Genomic DNA, 21,619 nt, shown 5'->3' with positions numbered 1-21,619 from the left:
TTACAATGGATAAAAAATAATTTAATAGTCAGAAAAGTGTGTCATTATTTAAATAGGTTTACACCAGGCTATCAGAATATCAAGTTTTTAGCATGAATACAGAGTTACAAAATTCAGGATCAAAATTTTACTCTTAAAAAAAATAATCTGTAAAGTCATTAATTCAAAGACATATTTTTAAGGAAACAAATTGCTCTAGTACAAGAGAATTCCCAGCATCATCAATGTAAAAATGATATATTTAAAACCATTTATGTTAGTGATGAGACCTTAAATTATAATGGCGATGTTTTTAATAAAGTAATACATCATGCACCTGCCATTTCTCATTGTGGCAATAAGCCTACAGCATCTCCTTCTGTATAATGCTTCTTCATTTTCTACTAAATATTGTCAGGCTGTTTTTACATCATTCCTGATTGGTCCCTGGCAATGACATCATACCAGAATATCTATTTTCTGTCATTGTTAATTTTCCAATGCTGGAATGTCTGATTGTTTCCTTAACTGCGTCATGTTTAATTTCATACAACTGGGGAAATATATGAACTGGTTTTCGCTGCATTGATATACACACACTTTTCTATCCTCCCATGAGAGCTTCTTCTTTTATTTATAGATTGAGAAATCTATTCCAACATTTGGGAGGTAAACTACTGGATAGCATTGCTGTAAGTATAGCAACTTCTGGTTGAGACAAAAAAGCTGGACTTTCCTTGTTTATTTAGCCTACAAAGTAAGTGGTTTAGTCTTCTCTACAAAATGAGCCAATATTGAATATATGATGCATAGAACTAAAATAAGAGATGAAATTTACAGAGCTGTGCTTTGAAACAGTGTACCTGCTGATGTTCCTGCAGCTTTCTCTAGCAAAGTTTGCACTAGCTTTGAAAGGCAATGCTTTTATGCCTTCAGAACTGCAAAAGCATTACGATAAGGGGCTGGTATACCAGGACACACACACAGTCTGGTAAGTTTAACCCAGTTCTCTGGATTCATTAATGGGCTCCTGCTGAGGTTGGTGAAAATGTAGAGAAGGAGAGCTTTCCCCACCAGCTGCACTGCTCAGATCCTGCAGGGAAGACAAGAAATGCCAGTATAAGGTTGCAGCAGGCTCCTCCACATTATATGGGCAGAGAGGCACAGTCATGATGTACTGGGTCACTTGGCCACCCCTATGGGTGTGGGGTGCTGCTCCGCAGGGCTCACACCCTCCTTGATCCCAAGACAGCAGTGTTTTTATAGAGGCTTTTGGCCTCTGCATCCTCCCTCCTCATATTATGTTGTCTATCAAGCTTTCTTACTAGCTGTTGGCCCAGTATATTGCATTTAAACTATGTTTACACATTGCAGGTCATGTAAGCAGGGGATGTGAACTTTGCTTCTTGACCTAAAGCACTTTTGGCCTAAAAACGTATCATTCCCTCATTGACCTGACATGGGAACGCAAACATTTGGTTGAGGTCTTATTCACAAGACTCTTGAAAATGAGAGTCTTAAAAGAGCCCCTTGCCAAACCACACTGGCTGTCATGAAGAGCTCTTCCCCCACCTCACCAGCACCTTCCTTTTCTTCTGCTCAGATAAGGCTGCCATCTTTGGATACCTCCTAGAAGACACCTAGTTTTCTTCCTCAGATTTAGCTCCCATCCACAACTGCTGTCCGTAACTATCGTGAGGTTGGCAGTCTCCTGGAAACCACCTGCTGCTCGTAAATCTCAACAGTTGGGACATTTGGTGTTTTTTCTTTAAAGACCAAGTAAGGAGAAATCCTCCTCCACTGAGGGAACTTGTTCAATGGCTCCAGATGCTTGTGGGATAGCAACATGCCTCTGGAAAGGCTTTGTTAATTTGTGCAGCTTTGCCTTCTCCTTCTTTACCTTGAAACGGTGTTTTCTGAGACCAAGAGCCTTTCTAGGGGCTGGCAGTGATGGGAACTCACCCCTTTCTTACCTGACTCCATTGTCCAGTGACTTAATAAGGTCTAAAATTCCTGTTAGGGTAGAGGCCGGTCTTCTGCACCCCAAAGGCTGTGATGAAGATGTTGAGGATGACTGTGATGAAGATGAGAGCTGTGGCAGTGTTGTTGAGTATATTCAGGCGGGGTTGTTTTGCAACATCATTCAGGTTCAAACGAGCTGTACAGCACAATGCAAAAAGAAAGGCAGATTTGTAGCTTGACTCCAAGTCCTCCAGCACCTGCAAGCCTTTCCTGCCCAGTGAATGTCCATGGTGCCCTGCAGCTGGGTGAATAGTCCCAGGAACTTTACAGGGGCCACAGCTGATGGGCACTGATCAATTCAGATATGGGAATATGCTGGTTACTGGGGCTGTCTGGTGAATAAGCCATGTGAATAGCAGCCTTGTGGCCTCCTGTCCCCCTTGTCCTCACAGCTGGCTACAGCCACTGCGGCTGCCACCAGGAAAGGCTGTACCGTGTGGGGCACCTGAAGGAGCACATCACAGGATTTCAACTAGACTCTGATCCCATGTCCCACATTGAAAACCACATAGATCATAAAGGAAAAAGCAGCATTCTTCAAATATTTAATACTGGGCATGTGTTGAAGGCCAAAGTATAGCAACTCCTGTATTAGATGGAGCACTGGACAAGCCTGTCTGAAATGGTGGTGTTAATGTGCAACCTGTATGGCACTAGGAAAACTGTGGGATTTGTCAAATGTGAGGTTAATATAGGGTTAATATCTCTTCCTCAATTGTTCTGTTAGGCCCCAGCTTGAGTGAGGTGAAAGATACAGCTAAAATGCTGTATCTCTGGGAGCTGTATGAAGGAGCATGTTCCAGGATGGACAGCAAGAAGCGGAAAACCCAGCCTTCTCCCTACAACAGGGATTCAGCAGTGGGGAAGTGAGGGAAAAGTTGTGCTCAGCGCTGTTATGCAAGAGAAAAACCCAACCCACTCACCACCTTGAAAACCAGTAACACAAACCTCCCTGCTGCCCACATCAAGCAACCCTCCTGCTTGAAGCCGGGGGGGAATGATCTGGGGAGACAGGCTTCTGCCTTCCACCACCTTGCCAGCCAATGGGCTGCCCTGCCACTGCAGCACCTTGTGAAGGTTCGTGTGTCTTGGTGGCCACCTTACCAGTGATGATGAGGAGAATCCCAATCACCACCTGGAAGAAGAGGGAGATGCTGATGAGCACGATGAGGGTGACATAGTACTGGAAGGATGACCCCTGCTCCAGCACCGCTTTGAGCTGTGTGACATTTGCCATGAACAGTGCCACGTCCAGCATGCTCTCCGCCACGCTCTTCTTCGTTGCGTAGTGGTTGATGTTCATTGGCCCATTAATCCGGAGCCGGGGATTCATGCCCTGGGGAGACAGGAGAAACCACATAAATGATTGCTAAGGTGACAGACCCGTCTGTGTCGAACAGGCTGCTGCCTCCCCATGGGGTTTGTCTGGAAATCCTGGCAAAGAGTCAAAATTGCAGTTCAAGCGTGTTGAGAGTGACCAGTCTCCCCCCACAGTCGCCTTGTGATACTAAGAGGCAGTGATCAAGAGCTCAGCAAGGTTAGAAAAATACGGGGTATTTTTTGTGGAAAACAAATTTGGCTGGAGTTACAGCAATGTAGATTACCCAGAGCCAGGGATTTTGCAAGGAATATTAAATTCTCTTCCTTCAGGGCACAGACAAGCCTCAAACTTACAGGGAATTACAGAGAGATCTTTTTGCTGGGTCAGGTGTTCAAAGGCCAGTTCATCTTAATGTCTTTATCAGTGACGGGGATGAGGGAATTGAGTGCACCCTCAGTAAGTCTGCAAATGACACTAAGTTGTCTGGGACTGTTGATCCACTGCAGGGTAGGAAAGCTCTGTAGAGGGATCTGGATAGGCTGGATTGATGGGCCAAGACCAGTTATATGAGGTTCAACAGGGCAAAGTGCCAGGTCCTGCATTTGGGTCACAAAAAACCTCATGGAATGCTACAGGCTTGGGGAAGAGTGGCTGGAAAGCTGCTCGGTAGAAAAAGACCTGGGGGTATTGGTTGACAGCTGGCTGAATATGTGCCAGCATGTGCCCAGGCAGCCATGAAGGCCAACGGCATCCTGGCTTGTATCAGAAGTAGCGTGGCCAGCAGGGTCAGAGATGTGATCATTGCCCCGTACTGGGCACTGATGAGGCTGCACCTCAAATCCTGTGTTCGGCTCTGGGCCCCTCACTACAAGAGAGACACTGAGGTGATGGAGCGGGTCCAGAGAAGGGCAATGGAGCTGGTGAAGGGTCTGTAGCACAAGTGTGATGAGGAGCAGCTGAGGGAACTGGAAGTATTTAGCTAGGAGAAAGGGAGGCTGAGGGGAGACCTTATCACTCTCTAGCTGAAAGAAGGTTGTAGCAGGGTGGGTGTCAATCTCTTCTCCCAAGTAGATAGAACAAGTGGACATATCCGCAAGTTGCATCAGGGCAGGTTTAGACTGGATATTAGAAAAACTTTCTCCACTGAAAGGGTTGTGAAGCACTGGAACAGGCTGCCCAGGGAAGTGGCTGGGTCACCATCCTGGAGGTATTTGGAAGATATGTAGACATGGTACTTAGGGACATGGTTTAGTGGCGGACTTGGCAGCGCTGGGTTAAGAGTTGGACTTGATGATCTAAATTATTCTGTGATTCTACGACTCTGTAACTGTCAGTGGCTGGAATTTGTATCTCCTCTGAGCACTTTTTGCTGGCTACTGTCTTAGGCAAAGTGCTAAAGTAAATGGGGCAATCCACATTTTTGTTTCTGACCTATTTCTTCTAAACACCAGGCACCGAAATGCAGTGAGACAAGGGGTGGGATCCATCACACCTAACTTTAATCATTCAGGCACATTTTTTTGTCATTAGAAAGAAAAAGGTATTTACAAGGGGGAAATCACCTGGCTGCCCTTAACCAAGTGCAGACTCTAGGTTATTTGGCTGCTTTTAGTCATCCACTTTTTCTTCATCATTCTTGTTAAGGGAGTTCCCCTGTCAGCTGTCTTGACCCAAATGATTGAAAAGAAAAAAGATAGAAAAAGGAACAGTAGTTTTCAATTCACCCAGAAATATCATTAGCTGGTAACTGATCACCATCAAATGCACCAATTACAAAAGACTTGGGTATATTTGCAGCAAGCTATGATCTTCTTTCTTAAGAAGAAAGAAAAACAACAGTTCCACACAGCACACAGTCTGCAGTTCTGGGTAATCAGCTTTCTGTCAGCTGTAGTCATGACTAGCAGCTCTGCCCTCAGTGCTGTCAGATGGATAACCCTTTAAACCTGGAAATAAAAGCTAGGTATGGGCCTCAGGTTATCACTTTTGATTGAAGGGGTGGAAAAGATTTCTCCATGTGCATACTGGAAGTAGGACTGTGTCTACATCATAATGGTAAGTCCTATTGTGGTCCTTTTATATCAGGTAAAGTACAAAACATAAGCTTTCCTCTATGTTCTGAGCATGGCACTAAGAGAAGGGTTCTGGCTAGTGTTTCATGCTGCTGTCCCTGGTCTTTGTGCATCCCTGCGCAAAGCTGCTTTGTCTGTGCCAGGCTGGGAGGATGTGCAAGGCTAGTGATCCTGGGAGAGTGCTACATGTCATAGTGTGTCTGATGCTGAAATTGGGGCTGAGTTTCAGAAGGGGTTTGTGGTCTGTGTCAGTGATGACCCTCATGTGAGAAAGATGCATAGCAAAAAGTAGGCAGGAAAGAATGTGTCTGGTTTGAGCTCTTAGTGATCTGTGATCCTGAAGAAGTGGCTGGCTTGGGATAGGGAAGTGCTTTTGGGGATTTTTAGGGTTTTTTTTCTGAGAGCTTTAAGTGTGTAATTATTGTGGTTTCTAACATGAAGTTACTGTGGTTAAACAACTCCTTCACAAAGCCTTCAAAAATTCCTTGCTGTGGAAGGTAGAAGTTAAAAGATACTGGAAGGAGATAAAAGTGTAAGTCTGGAGAGCCAGTAAAGACTCTAAGGCAGTGCGTAGGGGTTAAATACTTCTTAAACATTACTGTCTGGTGTCTGGGGCAGAACAGAGGTATCTTGCATCTCAGGGAAAGGAAGCCAGAAAAATGTCAGATCCTGGAAACACATCTTAAAAACCTATATTGAAGTATTGCCCCCTCTCAGCTGGCTCAACAGTACATGATCCTGTTGCAATGGAGTAGTACCCCTACCAACTGGTGCAAGGTTTGAGATGTGACTCCTTTCACGTGTTTTTTTCCTTACTCCTGAAGAGTCAGCCCTCCTCCCTGCAGCATCACAAGGCTGGGCATTGATAGCTTACGTCTGTGTAATGATGAGTTAAGGGTGTGAGAACAAGGACGCTGTACAAACTAGACAGAGCTTTTGTCAGATGAGTGACTGGTACAAAAAGGCTGAGACATCTGTTCCCAGTTGCTTGTGTGGAGACAAACAAAGCAAATCAGGAGCTCTTGTTGAATGAAAACATGTCCTCCTTTTGAGCTGCTCCCACGCTTATTTACCTGGAGCGTGGAAAGAGGCAGAGTTGCAGTGAACTGAGCTCTGTGTCCCAGATGATTGGGCAGTGAAAGTAAACAGCTTTCCCAGTGGCTTTTCCAGTGTGTATGAGCACAGCGGCACGTTCCCCTGTTTGGGCCATTGTGTCACAGGCAGGGACAGCCGCCACTCTCCACTGCAGAGTCGCAGGATGTGCAGAACGATTGCACTTGGCAATGAGAAACTGATTCCTGTTTCAGAGTTCTCTTAGTCCAGGCTTTGTAGATCCACAGAGGTGGCCAAAAGGTTACTGGATGGTGAAAGCTGGACAACAAGCTTTCATTTAGGCAGCTAAACAAACAAACGGGATATGTGGTGTAGGCCCTTGTGGAAAAACAGCTTGTCTATGGATTTGGCTCTTCCAGAGTATTCTGCCTAGTGCAACAGCTACAAATGCAAGCCTGTAGTCTCAAATAACAACAGGCTTAAATAAACCAGGGGTCTTCAGACACCCAGCATTCAGATTAATGCAGGAGGATGATTTTGCATGGGATTCCTTGGTGCCATAGCTGTCACCAGCTAACCACTGGATCTGTGGGGTATGAATGCATGGCTGTGACTCCACTTCTTGATTTGTCACAATGCATGCCCAGCTTTTCAAAGTGGGACTACTGCTTTTGCTTAGTCTTAAAGTTCAGTCCTGTAAACTGCTGAGACTCAGGAGCTGATTCACAAGCAACTCAGATTTCCCTGCAGCAGGATTGCCCAGACAGCTGTGGGATCACTGGGGAGATAAAATTATTCCATTTTGGCAAGGGGAGCTCTAAGTCAAGTTGCAGGACATACCTGAAGGCTCGTCAAAATGATTTATGTCACCAGGCTTGTGCTGATGTCTTTCTAGACACTTTGAAAGTCTTCCCCTTCTGAGAGTGGGGATCACTGTTTTTTCTTCTCCATATGGCATCAAAGAGAGGAAATCTGGATCTGGCAGTCAGACATCAAGTTTATTTTGCAAGCATTGTTGCAGAGCCAGCATGTCTGCTGGAAAACACCACCTACCAGTATTCCTGAGATATGGATGTATCATTATTGCCCACTTTTTAAGGGGAGGGAAATTAGGAGCTAAAAAAGAACAACACTGGCTCAACTGTTGCTGGAGCTCGGCTGCCGTGTCCCATTTCAGGATATTTTGGCTTTCCATATGAGACAGTCTCCCTGCAAAGACTCCACTGGCTTCAGTCTGACCTCAGGCAAATCCTCTTCTGCTTCCTTTGTGTGTAAACGTGGCACAGTGATACAGATCATTACAGGGGCCAAAGAAGGCACCCGTCTCTGTTTTATAACTCTGAGGCTTTATTCTTACTCAAGGCACACACACAAGTATTTAATTCTCCCTTATTTTTAGGTTTTGTATGATTTTTTCTAGAAAAAAAAAAAACCTGACTATCGCCACAAGAGTGGGATTGGGTTTATTTTTTTCCTTATTAAACTTGATCTCTGGTTTTGCCATAGGGAGCGGGCAGGTCCCAGGGCCTGTGAAACCTGGCTTTGGCACCAGAGGGCATGCTGAGCTCCACAGCTCACTAAAGCTACTTGAAAAGTTTCCACTGAAATTAGGTTTCAAGGGAAAATTTTTGCTTTTTCTTATGCATTTCTTTTTGCAAGAAATAGCTAGTTTCTTCTGAAAACTTCGGGAGGAATTTCATCTAAATATTTCCTTCTCAAGCGTGCAGATTTTGGGCAAAGCGGTGCAGAGCTTTCTTAGCTTTTTCTAAAGCTGCTTGGACTGTTACTGTAAAACCTACAGTTCCTCCTGTTGTACTTTTCAGAGCAGATCTAATTGCAAATCTATGTGCTTTGTGGATTTTGTGACCCTATCCCCAGGGGAGAACAGCCTGAAAGAGACAGTGGGGCAGCATGAGGCTCACAAGTATGAGAATGATAATCCTCTTCATGGGAGCGCTCTGAGAGAGGGGGAATGTCTGAGGAGAAACTATACCATTGGCCACTAGTTCCAAGGGCAATGCTGGAGGCAGCCAAAGAAAACAGAGACATGAATGCAGGCCGTGGTCTCAGAGGGGTAGGTGCGGAGACGCCCGCCACGGGGATCCCGGCTGATAAACAGGCAGCCGCACACAGGCACGCACACGCGCAGCATCAGGGACCAGAGAAAATCCAGGGTATTTTTCCACAGTATCTGCCAGTTGGCAGCTTTAGAAGTACTCTGTATACATCAGCTGATGAAGGTTAAAGCACTCAGAGAGTCGTCATCTTGCACGCTCCCCTTTCTACGAGCAGAAAGCAGAGTTTGAAGGCCCTCCTCTCAATCGATACCTCTAAGTGCACAGTGATTAGCTACTCTGCTTTTTCCAGTAAACCTCGCTCCCTACGCATCCTCACCAGCTCATTTGGGGTGAAGGGAGCCAATGTTATATTTCTGTCATACCTGGGCACAGACAGCATCAGTGGCAACACTGGGAACAGCAGCAGACCAGATGTCTGCCCACCGAGCTGGTCAGGCTTCTCTCACAGAGCCATATGTGTCAGCTTGCAGGCAAGCAAGCAGGTTTGTGCACAGCCACATGTGTGCAAGAGAGGGGACATGCAAGGAATGCTTTGGTCAATACCAACTATGTTGTGAGCTCTGGGAGGCAAGGGCTGCTTTTCTCCAGTCTGGCACTGTAGCAAGCATCTTGGCTGCTTTCCATGAACAAAAGTAATAGTAAACCTTATCATGGATGCTGCAAGCAGAAGGAAAATGGAGTGCTTAGGGCCAATCAGCCTCTTCAGCCTCTGTGGAGGCTGTCAGCTAGTCCAGTTGTGCTCAGGGCTTTTCCCTTTTAATATAGCCATCTGTTCTGCTCTCTAGGGGTCCTGTTCGGAGCCAACTGGTTGTGTTGCCTTCAATTCATATTGTATAAACCCCAGAAAATAAGGGAGGGATGCTTTCCTGGTATCTCAGGCTCTCCCCACGCATGATGGAGATCATTCTCCTACACTTATGTGACAGGTCACTGCTCAAAGTAGCGGGGGGATCACTGACACTGTTTGTATGAGAGCTCTCAAACGAAAAAGTTCCAGGAGCTGAGAGCCAGTGCCTCATCAGAAGTGGGAGCCTGTGTGGTAAATAGCAGGCACAGATCTTGTGTGCTTGCTAAGCAGTTTTCATATTCTCTAGTCTTACCAAACTCCTACTTTCCATTTGCTTTAACTACCTCCTGTGTGTCATCTCACACCCACAAGCAAGCCTGGTGGGCTCTCTTGGGCAGAGATGTCACCATGATGCAGCACTCAGGACCTTCATCCTTGACCTAAGCGGTGCCTGAAGTAGGACGCTACTACCACTCAAGGAATGAAAGTGTGGTTGGGTGAGACTGCCTGCACAGCCTCTCTGATTTACCCAGCTGAAAGGCTGGCCTCATATTCTCACTACAACCTCTTTAAACGAGGTCACACAGCAAAACCTAACGCCACACAGAGCTGAAGGGTTGGAAGTGGGAAGGGAAGCAGGGCAGTCCCCTGGCTGTGGCTGTCAGGGGGAGCAGAGCAGAGGAGCCACGAGGTAGCAGAGCCCCATGAGAGCTGGGGTGCCTCTCCTCGCCCTTGCCCTCCGGCTGACACAGCAGTCTGTTCTGCTTCCCAGCTGGCTGCGGCACTCGCAGCCTGCAGAGACCTGCTTGTCGCATCAAGCGTGCATGCCCTGCTCTCCTTTTCCTCCCTTTTCGTGCTTCTTCTCATCTCTTATTCATCCTGCAGACCCTTTCTGCCCCAGTCTGCATTTTCTGTTCAGCTCCTCCTCTCTCCATACCTTCCTCACCCTGTGCCTTTCACCTTCTCTTTGTTTCACGCTTTTTCCTGCTACCAAGCCCTTCTCCTGCATGCACCCCCTTCCCTCTGCTGTTCTCCTTTTTCTCTCCCGGTGTTTTCCCCATCTGGCGCTCTGCGCTGCTGTATGGCAAGTTTCTTGAATCCCTTCACTCTCAGATGCCACTCACAGCTTCCTATGCTACAGGGCAACATAAATTATGTATCACTCAAATCCATATTAAACTTCCTCATTAAATGTATTTATGATACTGGATTGAAGGGCTCCAGGAATTGACTGGCAGGCTGCAGGGTTGAGCTGGAATAGGAGGTCATTTTTCTTTTCCAGGTAGCTGTGGATGGGGACAAGATGGGAAGGGCAGTGGCACTGGTGGAGGAGCCTCCATTCATGGCTCAGAAGCACTTGGTGGGTTTGGGGGCAATTACCAGCAATTACAATGTGCTGATGCATGATCTCTGGTTGTTGGACACAAGCAATTGGGTGTGTATGTGTGTGTGGGGGGGAGAGCTCTTTGAACGTATGGAATTGGGAGTGCACTCCAAAGGATTAGTGGGAACAATTATTTCCAAAGCTAGGATATAGAAGCTGGAGCCTATTCAAGTCACTAGTGTTTAGCACCCAGAGCAGTTTTGTCCTGGTGTTTTGGGGAGGGAGGGAGGGGAAAAAAAGGCAAGGGAAGACTAAAGCTTTACAGGAAAAAAATTAAAAGTAGGTTAGCAGAGAAAATGAGTTTATAAAAAATGGAAGAGCAGCCGGGAGGCACAACAGTAACTACTGCATTGTGCTAACAAAGCTAAACATGTTAAGATGAATAAATCTGCAAGCTGGATGGCTTATGGCCCAAAATATTAAGAAAATCTGGGCCTGATCACAGGCTGCTGCCAGATCCAAAGAGCAAATGTGTTCATATAAATCATTTTAATACAAAACATTCCTAAAGCAAGGTCCTAAATTTGAACTTCTTCCACGTTGAAGGGTGTTTGCATCCAGTGCTGAGGGGTCAGGTTGATTTTTAAAACTGAGGGAACATAGAAACAGCTGTACTGGATTAGACCAAAGGTCCAGCTCCCCAATGACTGTGGTTTGTAGCAGATGTGTAGGGTAAAAAAACAAAGGAGTCTTAGCAACAGTCCCTTGTGCTCTGTTCATCCACTGACCTGCAGCTCTGTCCTGTAGACAGAGCCATCCCAGCTCTGGTCTGATGCTGGTTTTCATGTGAGGAACCCTGAGGTTAATTTGTCATTTGCTGTGTGACTTAGGGAATCCTACTTGCTCTCTCTGGATCTTAGATTCTCCTGTAAACTATTGTTTCGTATGTAAACTAATGAGAACAGTTACATAGGTGATGGTGAGATGGCTAAGATTGACTGTAGAAGTACAGCGTGTGCTGGTGTTATGTATATAGTACACGACATCTGAATGCATCATGCAGGTGAACGACTGAAGCTGTTCAAATTAGGCAGGTGATTTTTCTTATTCCATGGGGTCTTTACATCTCGTAGCATTTCCCAGGCTAAGCATCACTCTAAGGACCTGGAGTTCAGGTTCACCTGCAGACTTAGTTTGACATATGTGCCCCTGGTCACCCTGTGAGTGCTCAGGGCTCTCCACAGGGAGGAAGCTATGAGAGTCTGGGTGGAAAGACAAGAGGACATGACTGGAAGTTTCAATAGAGACAGAGCTGATGAAATCACATCCATAAACAGTGAAACTCAGGGGGTTTGGTTCCTCTATTATTTATAAGGCCTTTCATCCATAAAGCATTTTTTCCAGTTTCATGTCTACTAATACTCACAATGTCTTTGTCCTGTGGGTGAGTGTCTGTCTCCTATTGCAGTGCTCACCAGCCTCTCCAAACAGACCCTGCTGATCTAGTCTCACCTGGGTGCATAGTATTCTCTTTCTTCAAAAACTGCCAGGCTTAATTTCCTCCTTTGCCAGAAAACTGAGCCAATATCTGGGTCTAAAAAGGCTGAATCTGCTGATTTTCTTCAGAACTGGCACACTGAGTTGTGTCAGTTTGCAACTGAGCATCTGGCCTCATGCCATCAGGAGAGGTGAACAAAAAAAGGTGTTGCTGCTGATCTGAACTTTGGTAAAACCTTAATCCCAGTGTTTGTATGGTTTTGTTTTGGGTTTGGGGGTTGGTTTTGTTTTGTTTTCCAGATTGGCCAGAGTAGGTATTGAGTACAGAAACTAGCAAGGTAACAAGTGGGGTTACAGGGGCAGGTACTTCTAGTCAGCAAAGCACTTCAAGGTAATGAAGCCTGCAGAGCCACAGCTCAGGTCTGTGCTAGGCTGCTTGGAAATGCCTCACTTAGAAACAACATCAGCTGTCACTGGAAAGATTTTAAACACATTAGGAGTGCTCTAACAAATAGCTGTTGCATTTTAACACAAGAAAATGCAAAGTGATGCATGGCTATGGCTGTTCAGATTCAATTAGTGTTAATGCTGTTCCATTTAAGCCCTGTCTTGCAGGGCTGCCTCTTGACTGGTATCCTGCTGTGCCAAGAAAGGCTGCTACTGCCTCACCAGAGCTGGGGCGATGGGTAACCTGGAGAGGATGTGAGGTGCCATACTTGAAAGGAGCATGGCTGTGTTCTCAGCATACATGGCAGCAACTTCTAGGAATCACTGAGTATATCCATGGTGTCTCTCCCAGCCTAGTTAAAGAACTGACATGTTTTGTGTGATCTGGGTTTAGTTTTGCTTTGTCTGGGGTGAAAATGTTAGCATTTCTGATTGTGGCTTGGTTATTGTCTAACAGAGGCTATTGCTCTTGTTCTTGGATTGATTATGGCAAGTCATCTAGCTACATTTTGAGGGTTTTACTGCTGCTGTGGTTGAAGCGGACAAGAATGGGACTGTGTGGGTAAAGGCGCTTCTAGGAGTTGGAGAAGTCTGAGCTTGGCTCTAAGCTGTTGTGTAATTTCTGGCTCGGATTCTTTGTAAAACTGGAAATAAAACTATTCAAATTCTCATATGTAAGAGCTTCCCAGCTCAAGCAGACACCTTCTTTTTATTTTTAGTGTGTACAGTAACTAGCACAATGGAGCTCTGCCCTCAGTCAGAGCATTTTACCCTAACTCTATTAGAGATAAAAAGTATGAGGTTCCTCAAAGTTTAACTGAATTTTCAGTAGGATTGATTGTTAGCTTGGGCAGAGCATTTACACATGTAACCATCACCCAAGTTTTAATAAGTGAACCAGCTGAGGAGCCAAAAGGCAGCATCACAGATCACTGGGGGATGTCAGAGGACAGAATGAGACCAGTGTCCTACGCTTGTGTCTATTCCATTCGCTACAAAGCTTCACCTACCTGACAGCAGTTATGGATGGCTACCAGCAGCTAGAATCATTCACTTATTTCAGGGCAAGATGTGAGCCACAGCTAATTTCTAAGGTACCCGCAACAGGACTTTTTTATCTCCTACACTTGTTGTATCAAACCTTCAAGGTGTATATTCAAGTTTCTTAATTGAGTATGAATTCATGGGCTTAAACTAAATATTTCCTTTCAGTGATAAACCCTTGAGCTGTTTAGGCATGCATTGCTTCAAAAAGGGTTGGTATGAAGCAAGACTGAACCAAGAAGATACTTGAAACAAATTCCACTAGTGACGGCAACTGTTTTTCACCTGTATCCTGTGTCCCATTGGGTATGTCTGCTTAGGCGTCCTCAAAAGGCAACTAAGAAAATTGAGGTCATGTATGCAAGTAAGCTCTTGAACATATAACTGATATCTATGAAATAGTCTGCCAATCCAGTGGGAAACATATACAAGTTCAGAGTTTTAAAGCAGTGGAAAACACTCAGTGAAAACCTTGGAGATGCCTAGAGGTATGCCATTCCAGCAGCTAAGGTTAAACTTTTGTCCCTCTGAAGCCTGTAAGCAGGTAATGTGCTGAATACAGCAGCTTTTTTCTCTTCTCTTCTTCTGGAAAAGATTTGTCACTGTAGTTCAAGTCAGGAAAGAGATACCTCAGTTGCAAAGGGAGGGGATATGTCCCACAAGGCAGGGATGCTATTACTGTCTGATTCAAGTGGCACCCAGACACCTCATCGCATTATGGGTGTTTTGTTATGACAGGCAGAAACTTGCTTAGGAGCACACAGGCAGCCTGCACAGAAATAACCCACAATTTGATCTAGTTTTCTGACAGAAATGCTGCAGCATTACCTCCCTTCTTTCAGACTGCAGCTTGCCGAGTCTTTGCCTACCGTTGGAACCAAATAATCCCACCCTTTGTCTCTTCTTCCCCAGTTTTCCTCTTCTCGTTGGCATACCTAGTGTCTTTGGTTCGAGGGGGATGCAGACATTGGTTTGGGGACACTATTGCAAAGCAAATGCTCAGGGTTCTCTGCAGTTTTGCTGCTGTTAGCTGAAGTTACATGAATCTGAACCAACTGGAAAATCCAGATAGGGTCAGGGTAAGTTTTGTGTCAGAACCTGTTTACTTGGCCATATGTGACAGAAACCTGAAGCAGCCAGAACCTTGAGGTAGAATCACCTCGCATCAAAGGGCAAAGAAACCTCTCTAGTCTGTAAAACTGGAGTTATGAGAACAGTCTGTTAAGCTAAAAATGGGGTAAATAATTAGAGAAATTGTTGGGTGAGACACACTAACTTTTAAAACAAAGTGTCTTTGCGCAGTGAGTCTATTCCTTCAGTCTTGGTCTCTCTCCCAGGGAATTCCGTGGACTACCTGGTGTGTATAAACCTGCTGGTCTCCTTTAAGTCCCCAGGAGAGCCTTCTCACTGATGCTTGCCGAGTTACTTGCCCTCTTTCCCCTACATAGCCTGGTGGCATGTGCTTTGGGTGTTCATTCCCCTCTTCTAGAGCCTTCTGACAGCCAAGGGAACAGCAGCTGGCACAAAACATCCATTCTCCCACACCATCCTCAAGTGGGGAAGTGTGTCCCAGCTATGTCCTTTTTACTGGAGTAGGCAACTTACGGCCTCTGTACAATAAGTTGGAAGTACCCAGGCTAAGCAGTTATGGGAGCTGCTGCGATTAGTGTAGTTAAGCCCCTACAGAAGCTCAGCTCTTGTAGGGGACCCACCATTCACAGGCAAGGTGTTGTCACTAGAGAGCACTGGGGCCAGTGGACACAGCTAACTGGGTTACTAAGGAAACCCTTCCCACATTTGAAACAAAGGAAAGATCCAACACAACATCCTTACAAAACCCCGGGTACAGGAGGAAAATCTGAAATCAGCGTATCTAGTATCGTGTTGCTTTACATGGGTTTAGCAACTGGAGGAATCCAAGTTGGGAAACTCTGACTCTATTGTTCTTATTAATAATTTAATTGAAAGCTGGGCCAAAGCCTTGCCTCAGGATGTACAGTAAAGCTTTGGGAGGAGATTTAAGGTGGTTATAGAGTGGAAGGTTTTCCTTGGTAATTACAAATATTGAGTTTGGCTTTCCCTTGCCTTCCTGGAGGAATTTCAAGGGTGGGGTCATCCTGTTGTTTGGGTTTATAGCTTGATATGTTGACAAAAGTATTCATAGGATGAGGTTGGTTTTCCTTTTTCTTTCCATTCTTCAGTGCAGCTTGATGGTGCTGCAGCAGCTAATCATACTTAATTCAGGGCAGTAATATAATGGGCTATAAAAATGGTATATGAGTATGTTAAACATAAATGATGAATTGCTGTTGGGCAGAGATCAGAATTGAAACAGCTGGTAGCTGTAACTCCCATTTCTAAAAAATGGTACTGTAACTTCCCTGCCCAACTTCCACTGGGTTCAATGAAAGTTAAACAATTAAAACACTTATCTTTTGCCATCTCGTCTTATGTTCACAATGTTAAATTAAATTATACTCCAGTAGTGTGGCTCTGAAAGCATCTCCATTAAGATACTTTGCAAGATCAAAGGGGCAGAATTGAAGTGCCAGGATCATAATAGTAGGGTAACAGGCGTGTTCCACTTGGCAAACTGAATTACGTAGTTAACGCTAAACTGAGATCACCAGGTCACTGGCACAACAGAGGAATTAGATGAGACAATCTGAAACTTGCATTTCAACTGTGGGGTGCTGGAGAGAGGAAGGCAAACTCAACATTTAGGAGAAATCAGTTAAAATGAGGAGGATGGGGCATGCAGGAATACAACAGAAAAGCAAAGGATCCCTGCTGCTTTTGTTTTTTATTTGCAAGTTGCTTTGTGTTGGTGCCTGAGGCTGTGCGGGGAGTGGATGCAGTGGGAAGGGCTGTTGCAGCTCTGTCTCACTCTGGTGGACGTTCCAGCCACCTCAGTTACCCCTACCTTTGTCTTACTGAGTTCAAAAGCTCCGCTTTGACCCTCAGGTCCCATGTTACAGCACCCAGCTGTAACTTCTACACCAGTATGTCTTTCTAAAACCTAGAATCTTCTCGCAGGATTTACTTCTAGGAGGGTGGCAGGAGAAATAGGCCAAATTAGATGAGATAACCAGCAGGTGGTGCTCAGTTGTAAATGCAAAAGGTTGCTCCGTTGTTAAGATGGTAGCAAGAAGTTTTGCAGTGCAATCAGTTATGCTATGCCTCTGCTAATATGCTAGCAATTATTTCCAGTGGATTATGAATTTAGATATAGCAATGACTAAAAGGGGTTATATGCTTTCTAGGTAGAGCCCTAGGTTAGGAGTTATTGCAAAAGCACGTTGTGTGATTTGAAAACCTCTCTGACCAGCTGCAGAGCAGGCATCAAAGTCTAAGGGCAAAGAGTTCAGAAAGCATAATTGTTTGGTCTTCAAAGATGCCTGATATAACTTACTAAGATAAAGTGCCACAGGAATCCACACAGTAAAAGAAATACGCAGTAACTGTAGAGTACATTCTCCCTCCTTTTCCCTCTATTAATCACCTGATTTAGAGTTAGCTTAGTGCTTTTATATTGTATGAAAACAATACACAAGACCCTGGACTAAGTTGTGACTGGAAGATAATAGCAAGCAATGTTTACAGAAAAGCTCAGGAGGAGAAGCTCTGTAGAAAGAACTACTTCAGAAGTTGGTCATGCATGTAAAAGTGGGTCTTACTAAATTTGCTGTATATTTTTTTAATGGTTGCTTTTGTTTAATGGTAACCATAGGTTGTATTCTTTTGTATATTGAATACCAACCACCTGACACACTCTTCCAGTAAGGTTTCTTTTCAGGTAAAACTGTCTCGCCTGCATTAACACTACATAACCTAGACGTCAACAGTAGTCTCCTAAAGTCTTAAATTCCTCTTCCAGGAAAGACACTGAAGTAGGGTTTGGGCAGTGTTATGTCTTGGGCTCTGTTTCTCATGCAACTGTTGCTGTGGCTGTTCGGTTTTATGCAAAAGCAATACTAAATGTCAGATAGTGTTTTAGAAATGAAACTGGCCTTGGCCTAAATCCTGTGCAGCCTCACTTACTGATAGTGTGCGGAATGCAAGCAAGCATAGACTTCATTCTTCTATTTCAGTTTTTAAAACAATGATTACGGCAACTGTGCTCTGAAAAGAGTGTTTCTGTATAGCCTTAAATGGTGAAGGCCTGCTTGCCTCAGATGTGGCAGGAGAAGGAACATACACCATCGCTTTCTACCCTAAGACATAGATGACAGCTTAGGGAACAGCATCTCAAAACCAGACTGTTCAAGTGTCCTAAAGAATGGGGTTTGATGCTTCAAAAAATGTTAAGGGCTTTCTAGATTATTAACTAGAAATGAGTTAGTAAGCATTCATGGGCTGCTAAGAAAGCTCATGTGGCTGAAAGCATGCTCTGCAAACAGCAGGTGTGTATAGAGAAGAAGATCAGATTGCTGGTTCCTTCCTAGCTAGTGGAGCCAAGGTGCCCTGCACGGGTTTGTCTCAGATAACAGCAGTTGGGCACATCAGACCTTGTTGTTGTTACCCATCCAGTCCAGCATTCTGTCTCAGACTCATGGAAGCAATAACTGACCAATAGCTCTTCCACTTCCAAATTAGTAGTGGTCTTCCTAACCATTAAGCTAAGTGCTGCTCCTCTTAATGAGCTCAACTGGGCTGGAACTTCTAGTATAACCAGTGGGAACTTCTCAGCCACAATACTTTGCTTAGGCAGCTCTTCCAGGCTACAGTGCAGCAAAATACTGCTATCTGAAAATTACACACTCTGAGTGAGGCCTTTCTAGTCACTTGAAAGGAGGTAGATGGAAATAAACTGAGCTTCATTATGCTGGTATATCTGAAGTGTCACAGGAAGTGCTTTGCATTGGGGAACCCAAAGCAACATTTAAGCAAATGGCTGTGGAATGGCCTTTTGGCTGCAACTGGCTTCAGCCAAGGACCTGTTTGATGTGTACCTGACTTAATGGACACCTGTGTTTCTATTGAAAGCTGTGTGGAAAAAGCTTCCACTGACCTCCTTGGGGAAATAGGAGCAGACATTTAGTGGGGAATGCTGGGCTGTGGGTGTCTGTCCAGGGGCACTGATTAATAACTCCTATTGGCTTTGGTGGATTTGGCACACTCAGTATTTCTGCAAGTCAGACTGGGTTTAAATGCATGTGAGGCAATCTTCTCTAGTATGATTAATTAAGAAAGATACATTTAATTAGGCTGCAGAAATAAATTAAGAACATCGGAGCCCAGTTCAGCTGAAGCTGTGCTTGCTTTGATGACTAAAACAATGCCTTTGAAACAGTTTCCTGTGAGTTAACCTCATCAAGGAGCTTCCTTGTGAAGTATCCTTGCTAACAACAGAACTGCCATCTGGGGGGAAGAGTGTTATATCACTGCACTGGAGAAAAACAAGAGAAGAAAACCCCCAACACACACGAAAACCTCCAAACCCATATAAGATTAGATAAATGTAGAATTATAACTTGGTTACTGGACACACCTAATAGTTATGGAAAGTATAGTTAGTGATGTCTAAGATTACAGCAGCCACTATGGATGCTCAAACTGAATGAAATTATCACCACTGACAAGCAAGAGAACGCTGGTGGACATCCTGATCTGTCATAGAGGTAGCATCACTCAGATGCATCATACCTTAATGTAGAGTGTGAGACCAGCAATTCAAACTGTGGCCAGGAAAGAATTCAGGAATGGTCATTGTCTCTAGCTGTGCTGCCAACTTCACTCCAGCTGCTGATATGGCACCTGCACTTTTGAATTTGTATCCTCTTATCACTGACGCACTTAAGGGCTTGGAAGGTGATTCATGTGCACTGATTCACAATTCTTCCTGGGTGAAGTTGGCAGCAAAAGGCATTATCTTTCATGTTGTATACATGGGGAAAGAACAGAAGCCGTGATTAGATTCTTCCCTAGCATAAATTTTCTTCTCTGTGACCTACAAACTTTTGCCTGTGCAGTTGGAACTGAGATTTTGTTCTGGCAATTTACACACCATCTCTTGCTTATCTCTGGGTGGTTTATTCAGGTTATGGATTAACTGAGGCAATCATTTAGCAACACCCTGCTCTCTATACTGCTTCCAGTCCAACTTGGTACAGCTGCATGACGCTATGTGGGGCTGCACAGACTTACTGACTTAGCTCACTGCTAATTTAGGCATCTCTGCAGCCTGCTGTCTGCTGTATTGCTGAGCTTTTTCTTCTCCTTTATACTTTTGGTGCTTGCTGTCACAGCCTGGATGCAGTAATACCCTGCTACAGCAAAACATCAGTTATGACAGTTACCTAGAAAATCAGGAACTGACTCTAGATTTCTTTTTTATACTTTTTTTTTTACTTTTTCTTTTCTTTTTTCTTTGTGGAGAAGCTTACCCAGGGCAGAAAATCCCAGCAGCTTCTCCCTTTTCAGTTACTTTTGATAGAAGAACCATGGAGTGGCTCCATAGGAGGAGGAAATGACCTGCAATAATCATCAACTGTCAATCCAAGGACTCCCAAGATCAAACCAAACAAAGCCTCTCAGCAGTTCTCAGAGTGCCAGCACAGTTGGTGGCTTTGAAATGCCAGCAAGAGCTGTGCTGGGGCATCGTCTGTACTGTCTTACAGACACCAGAATGAGAGCCACAGGAAGAGTTCACGTAGCAAAAGCACTAATTCTGGAGCTTATGTTCTTCATGCGAGTAGATTATCACAGAAGTGGCATTACTGTCCTGTTCTAGGCCTTGAGGTGCTGTGGGACTTGTACACAAAGGCTTGGGGTCCCAGCCAGACTCTACCAGCATTAATGGAACATGTAATTGATTTTTCTGGTGAGGTAACAAAAAATGCATCCTGCAACCCTGTGAATAAAGGAAGGTCCATCACTTAGCAAGGCAGGATTCAGATGCACAGAGTCTCAGAGCACCTTGGAATGCTCAGTAACTTTCCCAAAGGCAGTTTACGCTATCATTCTGAATGTTTACCTTCACAGTACAAACAAAAAAAAGAGGTGTACTTATTGATGGGGTAAACAGGTACACTTTTCCAAAGAAACCAGTTTGGTTAGTCAGCCTGGGTGTTGACAAGAGATGGAAGGAAATAATTAAGAGACTGCATAGTAGGTATGGTAATTAGCCGTGTGGTTGGTACCAAACAATAGAGGCTTATGCAGAGCCTAGGGAATGTGGAGAGATAATTTCACCTTTCCCAAACAGGAGGGCTTCAAGCTGTGCTTCCCTGCCTGGGAAGTAGGTCAAGAGGAAGTACACTTTCAATTCATATTCATCTCATAATTATTTCACATACTGAAGAACAGCATTTCTGTCAAGGGGGAGATGCCTCTGTGGCCAGTCTTATGGAAGAACAATCCTCCACTCAAAGAAACACCATGCATATTTCACGCTTTCAGCAGCAGCCCTGCCTTCCACATGAACTCTCGTTGCACTTCTGTTAGTCCTGACCTTGCCAAACTTCACGGTCACTCCAGACATCATCACAAGTGGATCCACACTGCTGGATCCTAGCACGAGTACACTGCTGCACATTTGCCAATAGGACTCAAATCAAGATCTGTTGTGCTGTTGCTCCTGGAACTATAGACAATCTTTCACTGGTGCTATTGGAGAAGCAAGTGATCCTGGCAGAAACATTTGTACTGGGATATGTTAAGCAGGAGACCATTAAAAATATCTGGTTTGGTTTTGATTCTTAAGAGGGGAAAAGAGAATACTTTAACATGCATTTGCTTGTTTTCATATGTAACAGAGAATAACTTAAGTTGGAAAGTACCTTCGGAGGTTTGTTCAACCCTCTGCTCAAAGCTAGGCTACTTTGTAAAGATACTTGAAGCTGTTCAGGGTCGTATTACTAAAGTGTTAAACGGATGGTGTCCAAAACCGTTCTGAGCAGCCTACTGCAATGTTTGACCACCATCATAGAGATTTTCTTTTTCTTAGAGGTTTCAAATGTGTACTTTAAAGATGAATACAAAGTTTCAGCAAGG

General features: G+C 44.6%; 1 protein-coding gene across 1 annotated transcript in view; it reads right to left on the bottom strand.

Moving 5' to 3' along the window:
* Positions 1-21,619, bottom strand: part of NINJ2 (ninjurin 2) — a 48,999-nt gene continuing 27,380 nt past the window's right edge. Inside the window, exons 2-4 of the mRNA XM_061364047.1 lie at positions 3,106-3,337; positions 1,953-2,137; positions 1-1,072 (exon numbers count right to left, since the gene is read on the bottom strand). Coding sequence (XP_061220031.1) covers positions 1,974-2,137; positions 3,106-3,337 — 396 coding nt within the window. The 3' untranslated portion in view covers positions 1-1,072; positions 1,953-1,973. The remainder of the gene's footprint in view (positions 1,073-1,952; positions 2,138-3,105; positions 3,338-21,619) is intronic.

Source organism: Neopsephotus bourkii, unplaced genomic scaffold (genome assembly GCF_033783945.1).
Source record: "Neopsephotus bourkii isolate Nb327-2 ecotype Australia unplaced genomic scaffold, CSIRO-AGI_Nbou_v1 NB_1183, whole genome shotgun sequence".
Classification (NCBI taxonomy): Eukaryota; Metazoa; Chordata; class Aves; order Psittaciformes; family Psittacidae; genus Neopsephotus; species Neopsephotus bourkii.
This window is presented reverse-complemented; position numbering and strand designations above follow the sequence as displayed.